At 45.8% G+C, this 12,741-nt stretch overlaps 1 protein-coding gene across 3 annotated transcripts in view; it reads right to left on the bottom strand.

Annotated features, from left to right (window-relative positions):
* MARK4 (microtubule affinity regulating kinase 4) overlaps window positions 1–12,741 on the bottom strand; it is a 612,664-nt gene that overhangs the window by 92,737 nt on the left and 507,186 nt on the right. For all 3 annotated transcript variants that reach the window (XM_069644669.1, XM_069644670.1, XM_069644671.1), the window contains 3 exons: window positions 8,046–8,155; window positions 6,473–6,653; window positions 5,535–5,749 (listed from right to left, as the gene is read on the bottom strand). In XM_069644669.1, the coding sequence (XP_069500770.1) occupies window positions 5,535–5,749; window positions 6,473–6,653; window positions 8,046–8,155 (506 nt within the window). The remainder of the gene's footprint in view (window positions 1–5,534; window positions 5,750–6,472; window positions 6,654–8,045; window positions 8,156–12,741) is intronic.

Here is a 12,741-nt window from a genome sequence, read left to right as displayed (position 1 = left end):
TGTGACTAGTACCCAACCAATGCATACAGCCAAAGTGCCAAATGTGGGTACTTGAATGTGAATAGTGATCAATGTCCAATAAGGTGACATTTTACAGTAGAGGACACCACCAACATGATAAGGTGTCAAATACTGCCTCATTTCAATGGATGTCTGGTCCCCTGATATTCTTTGACTTTTCTCCTGAAGGCAGCAGTGCATCTAATGTCTCACCGATCTCTTCAATATGTCTCAAGAGCCATTCTGAAAAATAGAACAGCCTTAGCGACTCAAACCAAAGTTTGTGGGTAGCAATCGCCCAGATCTAAGCTAAAGAACACTGCAGTGCAACAACCATGCATCTGGTGAAATGGACTGTAAGCAGAGCAGGAGAACAAATTTGCCATTAGAGCAAAGGACTAATCAATTAGATAATCAATGCAGCGGTATCATGCTTCAAAATAGATTTTCCATTAGATCCAGAGCCAAAACGAATAGGCAGGTTTAAATATTGGTGTAACACAACCGTATCTTATTTTATATGCTGCTGTTGAGATGCAGGATTTATTTTCCAAGTATATTTGATTAAATATTTTCTAACAGAACTCAAATACCAGAAGACAATGGGGCTACACATCAGCAAGAATACAACCAATCAACATGGTATAGATATGAACAAGCAAAATGTGTGCCTTGGAGAGAGTATAAAACTTGCTGCAGATACGTTCAGAAACGCAGACATGGAAGCGGGGTGCATCGTAGTAGTCAAATCCAGAATAACAATGAGTATTCTTGAAAACTATGGTAGGTACCTGGGGCGGGAAGGGAGGGGGGGGGTTCAAAGAAAGGAAAAGGTGGCTGGGGGTTCCTCTTTGCATGGCATGAATTCTGTCACACCCACAAATGATATAATTAGATGGGATAACTATACTACAGCAAGAGTCACAAAACCACAAATGTTGCAGAACTTCAAGTGAGTATTGACCTTCACATGGCCACATCATCCCAGGTTTCAAGATACGAGAATGGAAGAAGGAGATCAGATGGCCCTTTCTCTGCCCTAAGTAGAACAATAGGGGGTGACTTCGTACAGGCATGCTTGTGAGAGGATGACATTTCTAAAATGCAATTCAAGACTCACTTTTCCGTGCCCCCTCCGGTCCATGCTGATCTACAAACTCTGCAACAAGGCAGACCATATTCCACTAGGTTTCATTTATTTTCTGGGTGGATTTCCACTTTTTGGTAATAACTTGAACATCCATTGCTAGTAAGAGGCTCAACAATTTGGACCAGGGTCCGGAGCGGTCACAGCGATAGCTGGGGTTCTCTGATGCAACAAACCAGGAAAGAGGCAAGTGATGACACCCAAATCATGTTTTCTTTTCCTGAACTCTCCGTCAAAATGTCTAACTGTCTCGGTGCCATTAAATATTGAATGGCTTAGCACTCTCTGAAGTTAAACTCTACCAAAATAGAGGTAATCTTCTGTGCCAAAATCTCTCTCTCTCTCATCTCTTCCTCTACCTCTCCAGTTCCCACCTTACACTCTTTTCCCCCATTCATCCTCAGCTAGAAACCTTGATATCAACCATGACACTGCTCACACCTGCTCTACTTTCATCTCCAAAACTGGTACAGCAGCTCGCTACAACCTCCTAAATATTAGGAAAATCAGGCACCTCCTTCATTTCAACACTGCAAGGCATCTCTTAACCAGTCTCGTCTTCTCTAAACTAGACTACTGTACCAGCATCCTCTTTGGTCTCCCCAACTATGCTTTCTGTCCTTGCAAAAAGATCATTGACTTCGTTACCAGGACTCTTTGAACTTTCACTTCACACCTACTTCCTCGTACCATCACCAGGCTGGATGGCTGATAATGCAAAACAGTGCCAGATTAAAATACCTTCTCGTGGTTCACAAATCTATCCATGGTTAGGCACTGCTGTATCTATCCTCTATCCAACTCCATAAACCATTCTCGTAATCTCCGCTTTGCCTCCTCGACTACCCTTGTGGCTCCTCACCCTCGCTGGGTTTCCCCTCACTTTCGCTATTTCTCTCTTCTTGCTCCACTTGCATGCCATTCTCCTGGACATCGCAGAAACAGTGTATATGGATTTGTTCAAAACCAAACTAAAAGCCTACCTCCTCGCCTCAGAGTTACTCTCTTAACCTACCTCTCATCTGCCTGCTAGCTAAAAAATGTCACTCGCCTCTAACCTTCCTCTGTCCCTCACTTCCCTCTACCTCCATTCTAGCACTTCACCCATCATGGTCACATCCCGAGCACAGCTGGCCGTACCGCCTACCTGCACTTACCAAAACATTTCAGATATTGGTTGTCCTCTATTTATGTTCATTTATGTATTGTCCCCAGTGACTGTTCCATTTACTCCCCTCTACAACCTGGTCAGAATGTCCCTCAAACTCACCCCATTGTAAGAAACAACTGCTTCCTGTTACTGATCACCTATACTCTGGCCTGGTGGACAGATGTATAAAAGACCAACCTAGCATTGCGACTGACAACTCCGGGAGCTGTAGACAAACCAGTAAAGGTAGCAAGGTGAGTGGTCTAGGCTAAGTCTCCAGAAGTGGTGAGCTTGCAAGGGGACCACAACAAGCGCACACAGCGAAATATTCAAGGAACACACTCAGACAAGGTATAAAAATACTTTACTTATGGCCAAATAACAGTGAAAAATCACTGCCGACAAGTAATATATATCACACAATACTAAACATTAGATACATATACACAATTACTGGAGTGGGGCAAAATCTATATCAAAACCCTGAAAAGGAAGGTACAGATTAGTATTAGGACTACTGGTCCTCAGAGATTCAATCCCAAAGATGTATGGGGCCTTGTGCCCAACGTTCAGCAAAGTTCAATACAGTTTTGTGAAGATGGAAAAAAATGAAGGTAGGGTCACTGGGGTCCAGTGAACAGATCCAGGGGTTAAGGGACAAGCTAACTAACAAACGTATCCCCAACTTTGGTAGTACGAAAAGTTAGGGGTTCAGGTAAGTATCGCTACAACTCTCCCCCCCATACTCCGATTATTCACAGGACTTGCTTGGCAGGCCAGTTGAAGATGGTCTAAAGGTAGCTTTTCCTGCTGTCAGCCTCTGCCCTCGATTCCCAGAGGTTTCCGGTTTGAGCAGTTCTCTGGTCGGTATCTAATGCTGGTGCAAAGTCTTCCAGTTGATAAAAGCAGCAGATCTCCATGCAGGGCCCCTTTCAGGACAGTACTGAACCAAGGTAAGCAGTTTCGAAGGACAGCCACTGATGCACGACGACACAAATGGATTCACTTGCAGCGGTCACACTTTCCCTCCTATCTCGGGTCCCCTTGATGCTAGGACAACCTAATTTCGCAGAGGTAAGTCCGGTTGCACAGGCTGAAGATCCCCCAAGTTCCAGGCCTCAACTCGAAACAGTGACATCTGCAGAACGATAGCCCAAGCGCAGAGCTGGTCAGCCACTGGGCGGTCCATGGGCACTTCCAAAGGCTCCTCTTCGTAGGACTCCGAACTGATCGCAAGAGTGGGTGTCCCATTCACTAGAGTAACCAAAATCCTCCGAGTGTTAGTCAAGGGCAAAACAAAAAGTGTACCCAATTGCACTGCATTGTAAAATGCATTGTACAATGAAAATAATTACCAGAAGTGGTAACAGGTTCCTAATAGTAACAACAAAGTAACAAGACTAAGGAAACAATGTTTCCCAGTAATGACAGCCCGAAGTACATGTCAGTTTGCCCATAACCGATGAACAAAAGTCAGTGCTGTGAAGCTTAAGGCTTCAAAGCACTGTAAAAAGAGCAAGTCAGATACAAAAATGTAATCAAAATGTTTGGGGTTCCACATAAATGTAAGGAAATGTGCAGTAATGAGGAATCTTCACATCCGATTTTTTGTCTATTGTACCTTCTTTGTGATCAAAAGAGCATTGCTCCTCCTGTATATAAATACATGTCCAGAATTGTATAGATTAGATAGGGAGTATTCTGGATAAAACAGGAAGAGATACCAATTCATATGGAAATCTGAAATTGTCTTATAGTACCCTAAGAACACACCTATTTCTAAGGATCAACAGAAAATTCCTGAAACTCAATAACCGAATTAGAAGTGTTTAGCGTGAAATGAAAGCTTTAAGAAAATGACCAATGTCTAAATAACCCCATCCATAGAGAAAATACAACAGTTCACTTCCATGAGAGAGCGGGTACAACACCTGAAAAGGCTGAGAGGGCGAGAAACGGATGGGGGGGGGATCCTGCTTCCGAGTCAAACATAAGGGAGCCTGGAGAGCTCCCGGATTGGACATCAGGGTAGGCCTTGAAATGACAAATACAATGAAAATTGTACCCCCAAATCATGTAAATAAGGAACTATGCGTGATATTTAGAAGGATACCCACACATAAAACGATAGGAAGACCTTTTTAAAGTGGCCTGATAACCTTGTAACCTATGCAGCGAATGATCAGAAAACATGAACAGATCACACTAAGACTTCAAGACCAGGACTCTAAATTCAATGCTGTGTTAAAGATCCTTTCCCCGGTGGTGTAAAGGCAGATCCCAGGAATCGAGAGGTTTAAAGAAAGTTCCCATCAAGAGCGCGTTTAAATGCTGAAGGCTAAATCTGCACCGCCCACAATGAAGGCATCTGTTTTTGTACACATTTCTGTATTAAATGACAAGAATACAATCGACCAATCATTGGATTTGAAAGGGATCCAAAACATTTCTCCAAATATAGGTGCAGGCGCCTGCCTTTTTTTTCAGTAGGGACACAATTTGAAGAGGGTGGGGGAGGGGATATGTTTATAGAATATCTGACAACAGCGCAATGGCTGGAACCAAAATTCAAATGCTAGTTGCAAGAACCTAGGGTAACTTCAGAGTCCTCTGGGCTTCGAACTGGTGTGCAAGCGGGATAGTTCACTGTACACTCCAATTTTGGGAACGGAAATGTGTTATGGACCTTTCAAAGTTCAACACCGAAGACCAGTCATGAAAAGTAAAAAAGCTGCTATATAAAATTTTTTTTTTTTAAAAAAAAAACACATTTTCAAAGACTAAACCTGGCAATGTAATCTAGTAAACTATATTGTGTGCACTGAATCGCCTAGCGACCAGTTCCTTCCATTAAAAGCCAAACAAGCCATCCCTTGCACCCAAGACCGCAGCCTCAAATTCCATGCACTTCCTTCCAAACATATAATCTCTCACGTTGAAAATCCCACACTAAATCAAGGGGCCACGAATCACTCGGTCCATCCTGAACCACACAGCCTTGCACGGAACCTTGAGCCAACAATCTCCACACCCCAAATCCCGGGCAACACTACACCATCAACAAGGAGCCTCTGATCTCACAAGCTTCCCCGCTGCCACAGTTCCAATTCCCGACATTTGCAATCATCAATTCCACACACAACCCCCACACACACACACTGCCACAACTCGCTCCCAAGCACAACACAGAATCCAGCCTACAGTCCCTGGGCCACTTCTATGTTATAGCGTACTTACCGTGTTGGCAACTGTCTCCTTTCTCCTATCGGGGATCTCAGATTTGTTGGGGTTGTTGGCACTGCTGACCATGGGGCTGGAGGGTGGGATGCCGCGGGAACTTCCCACCACGCTGCAGCTAGTTTTGCGTGACGGCATGCGCTCTTCTTTCAGCTCCCCGTCCCCCGTGCTGGTGGGGCTCCGCTTTGGATGCATGGGAAGTGGAGATGGACCACCTAGCATGGACAAAATGCTCATAAGAAAATGCTGGTTATGCAAGGAGCGTTGTAGTGCACACAAGTATAAACACTGCTGGTATGTGAACCATAGCAGACATATGACCGTACTAGGATTTCCAAGAAACACAAAGAGGTCTACTCTAGACATGGAGTCAACCACAGCATAATACAGACATTTCACAAGCAAAATGCAACACCACAAACCAGTGAACATGGTAGCAATTCGGCTTCAGATGCACTGATACTAGGCATAATTACAAGGTATATGATCAGCTCCTCTTTTTGTCTGGACAGGTAGTAGCAGGCCGATTGCCCCTTTCAAAATATGGATCAATGGAGAGAAGAGGATATGCAATGAGCCAAAAAAGTAAAATGGCTCACCATTTGATGGTGATAAGGTAAGATATACCAACATTTATGTGATGGTCAACAACTTGCTTACAGCCCGAGTCAAGGGGGCAGCCCCTCAAAAAAAATATATTGGCCATTTTAGCTCCGCCTCCTGATTGGAGCATGCGCACTTCATTCATTGGGTGATTCGAGAGAGAAATATTAAACTAGTGAGACTGCATGCTCTGCTTACATAGAAAATACTTCGGCAATGCCATGCGCAGAATTATGGAAGCGTCTCCCAGCATGAGTGCATATATAGTGCACACCCTGGGCACGTGTGAGCGCAGCAAATGGGCATACGCGCAAGGGCGCACAGCTACTACTTACAGAAGTCGCTATGCCTCCGCTGGCGATGATAGGTGGAAGAGCTACGCTGGGTCTTGCTGTGCGCTGCTGTGGAGGTGGATGATGAGGTGGATGTCTTGCTGGTGCCGTTGGTGGCATCGGTGGGTGCCCGCACCCTTGCCAGGGATAGACTGCTCCCGGTACGTGATTCGCTGCCCTCCACCTTAAAAATTAAAAACAAATTACGATTTGAAAAACATCACTGGCAGGCACTTCAAGCACACAGTTTGATGGTACGCCTTGATAATGTTTTCTCAAAGAGATCCCACGAGGATGTGTTTTGTGCAGAGGGGGTCAGGAAAGGGATGGAAGGGCCACAGAGATTAATATGGTCATGAGCAGTCAATGGATGGGTAAATAACCAAACACCAAGCTTTGTGTCACTCCTCATATGCCTTCTCTCCCTAGCTGTACTCTAATGCAATAGTTTTGGCTTCTACCACCACCTAATAGCCAAATCAAATCAACTTTAACTGGTGTATGTGTTTATATTTGTCTCACTTTAGTATGAGACAAGGGGGACACAGTGGGTGCCCACAGCAAAAGGGGTACCAAAGAAATCTGTTAATGTGTCTTAATGGATGCTCTCAAGTGTGAACTGCCTTATTAAGCTATAATGCAGGGGGGAAACCCGGCCCTACGAGAAAGCCTTAGTCACCCATGCATCAGAAAATCCCGAGAACCCCCCCCCATGCAGAGAATAAAGACCCATCTCCTAAGTAAACATTTTGCTACCGTGAACCCCAACATGGGATTAACCAGCACCCCCATTGCTGGTAAATCTACGGGTTCTTATTAATAAAAATGCACAATAAAGTTTGGAAGCCAGATATAAAAAAAAAAATCTATATTTAAAAAAAAACTGCCAGGAAGCTTTGCTATGTAGCTTTTTCCTTGGTTATTCGGCTCAGAACATTTAGTTCACTGGCATACTTTATTATCTGGCACCACTGTACTGCCATCTTATCCATGCAGGTAATCAAGGACCTATGCAATGCGCCCTTCTTGACCATCTTGAAGAGCAACAGAGCACACCAGACCCCCTGCAAGATGTCCGTGCTCAAGAATCTTAGAATTCCAAGACACTGAGCAAAAAGTGATTCCCAAGGATGTTACAGCTAAGGGGATTTCAGGCCTTATGCAGAAGTGCCCAAATAAGTAAGATACAATAAAAGGTATGGGGCATACAGCCCTTACAATACAGGAATTTGAGCACCATGCCATCTACAAGATGCAGGAAAACCAGAATACGTAGCAATGGGAAATGGGCCCTTTCCTAGTAGCTAATCCTAAAAGTATCCAGGATCCAGGGCCCTAAACCCCCTTCCCGGCCAGTTAAGGACATCCAGGGCCCCCATGCAACATGCCTTTTCCAGGAATCTGAAACAGGTGCAGGTAATCCAGAGCCCCAAGCCCCCTAGCATACTAAGAATGACATTATGGCAGGTGCAGGTCTTCAGGAGATGGGCTCCTCTGAAGCACGTCATGTGGAGCGTACGGCCCAAACTTGCTTGTTGCTGCCCGCTCACTACCACTCCATGGCACAAGCACTTACCTCATTCTTCCTGCCCAGCAGGAGGTAGGTTGCAGTCACTTCATTGTATTTTTGAGTGTTCAGGGCATCCTTAATCTCGTCCCGGGTGTAGCCCATGCCCACCATCACCTCTGGAGAGAAAAAGGGCAAATGGACACAAAACAAGAACCAGAGTCAGAGAGAGGGCTTCAGGTGGAACGAGCTAGAGGGAAGACACGAGTTTGAAAACGAGAAAACGAATGAGATCAACAGAAAACCAGCATTGGATAGGCATTTGGAAGGCAATATAATAATGGTACTGCCTGGCCAAAAGTTGGAAACAGCTGCTAAATGGTGCAAGTACCTGGGCATGTGATAGGTGCCTGGAAAAAGGCTATTTAATACCAATACACAGGCCAAAGCTTACAGATCAAAGGGCTGAAGCAACTCATGATCAAGACATGTACATTACACCAGCAGCCCATTAACCAATGCAATTAAGACAAGAACTCTCACAAGATTGCTTTGAAACAACACTGGCAGGCACAACGTTTGATGTTATTGCTTGGTAATACTATTTCAAAGAGCTCCTTGTACGATGTCTTTGGGGCGCGTAGGGGCTGGTAGTGAGTGGGTTGGCATAGTCCTAGGTATTAGCATGGCAATGGACCATCAATAGACAGGTAAATTAAACGCCCACAAGCTGTGCGCCCTTCCTCAGATCCCATCTCCCCCCAGCTGTACTCCAATGTAATAGATAACGTTTATAGGTGGTAGGTAAGCGACACCTAAGAACTGATTGAAAGTGATCAAGGGGTGGCGAAGTGGAAAGAAAGACTGGGTGAGCAAAAGGAAAGAAAGAAAGAGCAAGACAGATGGAGGAAGTTATAGAGGGTGATGTGAACTTAATCACAGCATCGCTTCTCAGCAGCGAGAGGATGGTGCAGAGACGTGCCCTTCGACGGTCCCCAAGATGCACAAATGCACCCTTACCACAGTTTCACCCCCTCCCCCCATAGGTCGTATATTGGGACTGGGCCAAGGTTGAGAGTGGTGTAGGGGTGAGATTATCGGAGCTGTTGAGGGGGGAGGAGTAGTCGCCACCTCTTACGAAGATTTGTGTAATTCAGGATTGAGAGGGAGGGGCTGGAACTCCTCAGCCTTGGCATTGCTCGACAAGAGAAAAAAAAGGGGAAACTGTGTACCGAGGTTGAGACAGTCTCTTTGCAGTGTGATAACAGAAGCGCGAGAAATCACCCTGGCCCGTGGGGCGCTTACACTGCTGTATGGTACGCATGCGTGGTCCGGAAAACGAGGGAAGGGCGTGCTTTTGAAGTGTAAAAGAGTGAAATCTCGATGAAGGCGTTTCTTGTGTGCATATTTCTGTGTAGTATCAAGCTGGAGCAGTCACGTGCGAAAGTCACTGGTACGGAGACATTCGCATCCAAAAGCCCCTCATTCTGTGTACACTCCACAGTAAATGCCTGCACCATATGAGCCGGATTTATTTTCTTGCTAGTGTGGGCTATTTGACATGAAAGCAGTGAGGTCATGATGCACGCACACCTGCACATTTTATTCAGAAGATGCTTGTGTGAAGCCATTCTGTGAGTGAAGACGAATTGCACAATATACAGAAGTCTGGTTATGATAAGATATGATGGGTTATTTATAATGCGCTAAATACCCAGAGGTTCTAAGCGCGGACCCGGGGATCGAACCCGAGTTGCTCCGGGTTGTCTTGCTTCCAAGGCAAGCACGTCGCCGCTGAGCTATCTTCCGAGACTTGTGCAGGTAAGAAGATTTCAAGCATCAGGGTGTTGTGATTATTTTAAAGGCTCATTGATTTCGGGAAGAAGGGGTGTTTAAAATTAATGTTGAAAACAAGGCAAGGGGGGTTTTCATGTATATAGGGTACAGTGAGCAAATCCACTCTCTTGGGGTAATCAATGCCAGGAGTGGGTGGCTGTCCTACTGGACAGCAGACGGGCCGAATGCCCCATCCAAGTGCTTTGCTATAATAGTCTTGTGTTTCGATATAGGATTGTCATAGAGCCTTATCTCAAGTACTGTCCCATTAGCCATTCAAGTCAAACCGCAGGCCCCCGAGCATGGAGCACTAAAACATCCACCTGTGCACCCCCTACACTCAATATAATTCAGCATGTGCCTAGAAGCGAGAAAGAACCGATAATTAAATGTTCCTACTATAACCCAGTATGAACCCAGATACCAACACAGTCAAGGGTGATTTCTGCACAAGTACTGTGAACCCCACTCGGGTGTACACAAACCCCAGTTCAACTTTTCTACCAAACATATTTATCCTTACTAACCAACCGTACAGGTAAGGACATGCATCAATTACCTACCATTTTCAGTCAAATAAATTCTGTCACTTCTCTTTAGGTAAAATTGCATTCGGTTAAAGCTACAGTATCGGGGAGAAACAGTGTTTTACCTGTGTTAATGTTTGTGGCACATTGGGTTTTTTCCAGGGACGGCCGACCCCCAACCCTCATTTTCCATAACTGGGGCAGGACTGGTTCTGGATTTTGTCATAGTGAGCCTTCTGACAGGGTGATGGCCCTGACCCCGTCACACAGGGGATGCATGTCCTTACCTGGACGGTTGGTTAGTAAGGATAAATATGTTTGGTGGAGGAAAAAAAAAAGTCCGTTGCTGGATCCAGTTCTGTCTTATTCCAGAACTGCAACTCCCAGAATCCCCTGGGAGCAGCAGAAAAGAACCAGAACAGATTTGAACAGCAACACAAAACCCAAGAGCTTTCACCCCATTCCAGGAAAGTAGAAATCTCACCACCAAATAAGAAAAACTAGGCTCCGGATGGAAAGCACGAAGGAAGAGCAGCATAGAAAACAGACGGCCAGGAAAACCGTGCTTGGGGGTGCTTAGAGATTTTTTAAACCCTTTCACAAGGACCCAGGGGTAAAGACAGGCAGCGATTGGTGCAGGAGGGAAGGGGAGTGCTGCAGCCAATGGAAAGAGGACACAACCACCAGATCCACAGTATAACAAAAATGGACAGCAGGAATGGCAGAGTGTGGGTTGGGTTAAGTCACAGGAGGAGGTGAAGGAGGACCGAGTGACCAGGCAGAGGACTGACCGCAGAGCAGTGTGGGAGAGTTGGTGGTAGAGATTATCAAAAGGGGAGGTCATTGTGAGAGCGGTACCAGTTGTTTTTAGTATAGGGAAGGGCATGAAGTAGGGAGGTGTATAGAAGTTGTGTGTGTGTGAGAGAGGTAGAGAAGGGTGGTAGTGTGAATGAAAGGAGTATGGTGTGAGGTAGTAGTGGTAGTGTGAGAAGAAGTGAGGAGAGAGCGAGGCTACTGGAGAGGGGTGTGGAAGTGGGGTTCGAGGAGAAGGGCATAGGAGAGAAGTTGTGAGGGTCAGAGTAGTGGCTGGGTGAGCAGGGCATTAGATCCTTGAGTTTGGAGAAGAGTAATACTGCACATGAGAGGGTAGAAGAGTGAAGAAGAGCAGGAGTAGTGCAAAGGTGGTGGTAGGACGGACGGGAGGAGTAACATCAAAAGGTGCAGGGGAGGACAGAATTGTCCAAGTCAATAGAGGGTAGTGCGGAGAGGGGAAGAGTAGTAACAGGTAGAATAGATGTAGTGCTAGTGTGGTTAAGGTAGAGAGTTGTAGTGTGGAGTAGGGCATGTAGTAGCCGTACTGAGAAGTTAGGGTAGTAGTAGATTGGAGAGTGGTAGGAAGGAATGTAGTAACTTTAGAGGACGGAGGTAGGTGGTAGGAGAGAGAAATATTGGAGACAGAGGAAAAAAGACGTGGGGAGAAAAGGTGGGTAGAGTTGGACAGAGTGGGGGTAGACTAGAAGAGGGATGGGGGCAGTTAGAAAGTCCCAGATGGAGTTAGACATCCTGCCTACAGGGACACCACCATTAGGAGAAGGCAATACAAAAACCGTGGGAGGCGGGGGGAGGGGAGGGGTTACCAGTCACTAGCACTAACCGGGGGTTGTACACGCCTGGGCTAGCGAGGGATCCCCACAGGAGGGGCTGGAGAGCCAGCCACAGCAGTACGTCACAGGCACCTTTTGCAGCCGGTGCATTCCATTAAATTACCACTCTATTTTCTATACTCAACAATCAAAACTAAAGAAAGAACAGTCAATGTACCCTTCTTCCTGTCATTCCAAATCAACACGCGAAATCCCCTGGAGACTGAGTAGTTATTAAGGCCATCTGGGACACCTGCCTTCTCAGATGTTCACTTTTTGAAAGAAATCAGACCCTTAGATTTGTACACAGTGCATGTCCGTGGGTGGAGCACATCTCTGTACAGAGGTAAGCCGTGGAAGTAAGCACTATGTAAGAGTAGCGCCCTGGTGCATCACTCTCCGTCCAACAGGAGTATTTCATTACGAGTACACATGCAGACCTTTTGAAGAACTGAAACACTTGCAACAAGTGTGTACACAAGCAGTCACACTGCACTTTTCCTCCGTATCAAGTAGATGGAACAGACGGTCTTGTTCAGCTGAGCTATCAGTACTTTGGCCATTTTACAAGAAGTGATGACACCTGGTCTTGCAGCAACCCTGGTGGCACATGCCCCTCGAGAGGTGGAATGCTTGCTCAGAGGGTGTGGCATTAAACACAATAGCCCCTGCCTTATGTCCAGAACCCTTTGGGCTGGTTTAATACTTGAAGTGTTGACGTCTTCCTCTGACTTTGGTGCTGTATTGAGGGGTTCATAT

This window comes from Ambystoma mexicanum, chromosome 2p (genome assembly GCF_040938575.1).
Source record: "Ambystoma mexicanum isolate Mex_15411 chromosome 2p, UKY_AmexF1_1, whole genome shotgun sequence".
NCBI classification, from domain to species: Eukaryota; Metazoa; Chordata; class Amphibia; order Caudata; family Ambystomatidae; genus Ambystoma; species Ambystoma mexicanum.
The sequence above is the reverse complement of the archived record's forward strand: the minus strand, read 5'-3'. Positions and strand labels throughout refer to the sequence as shown.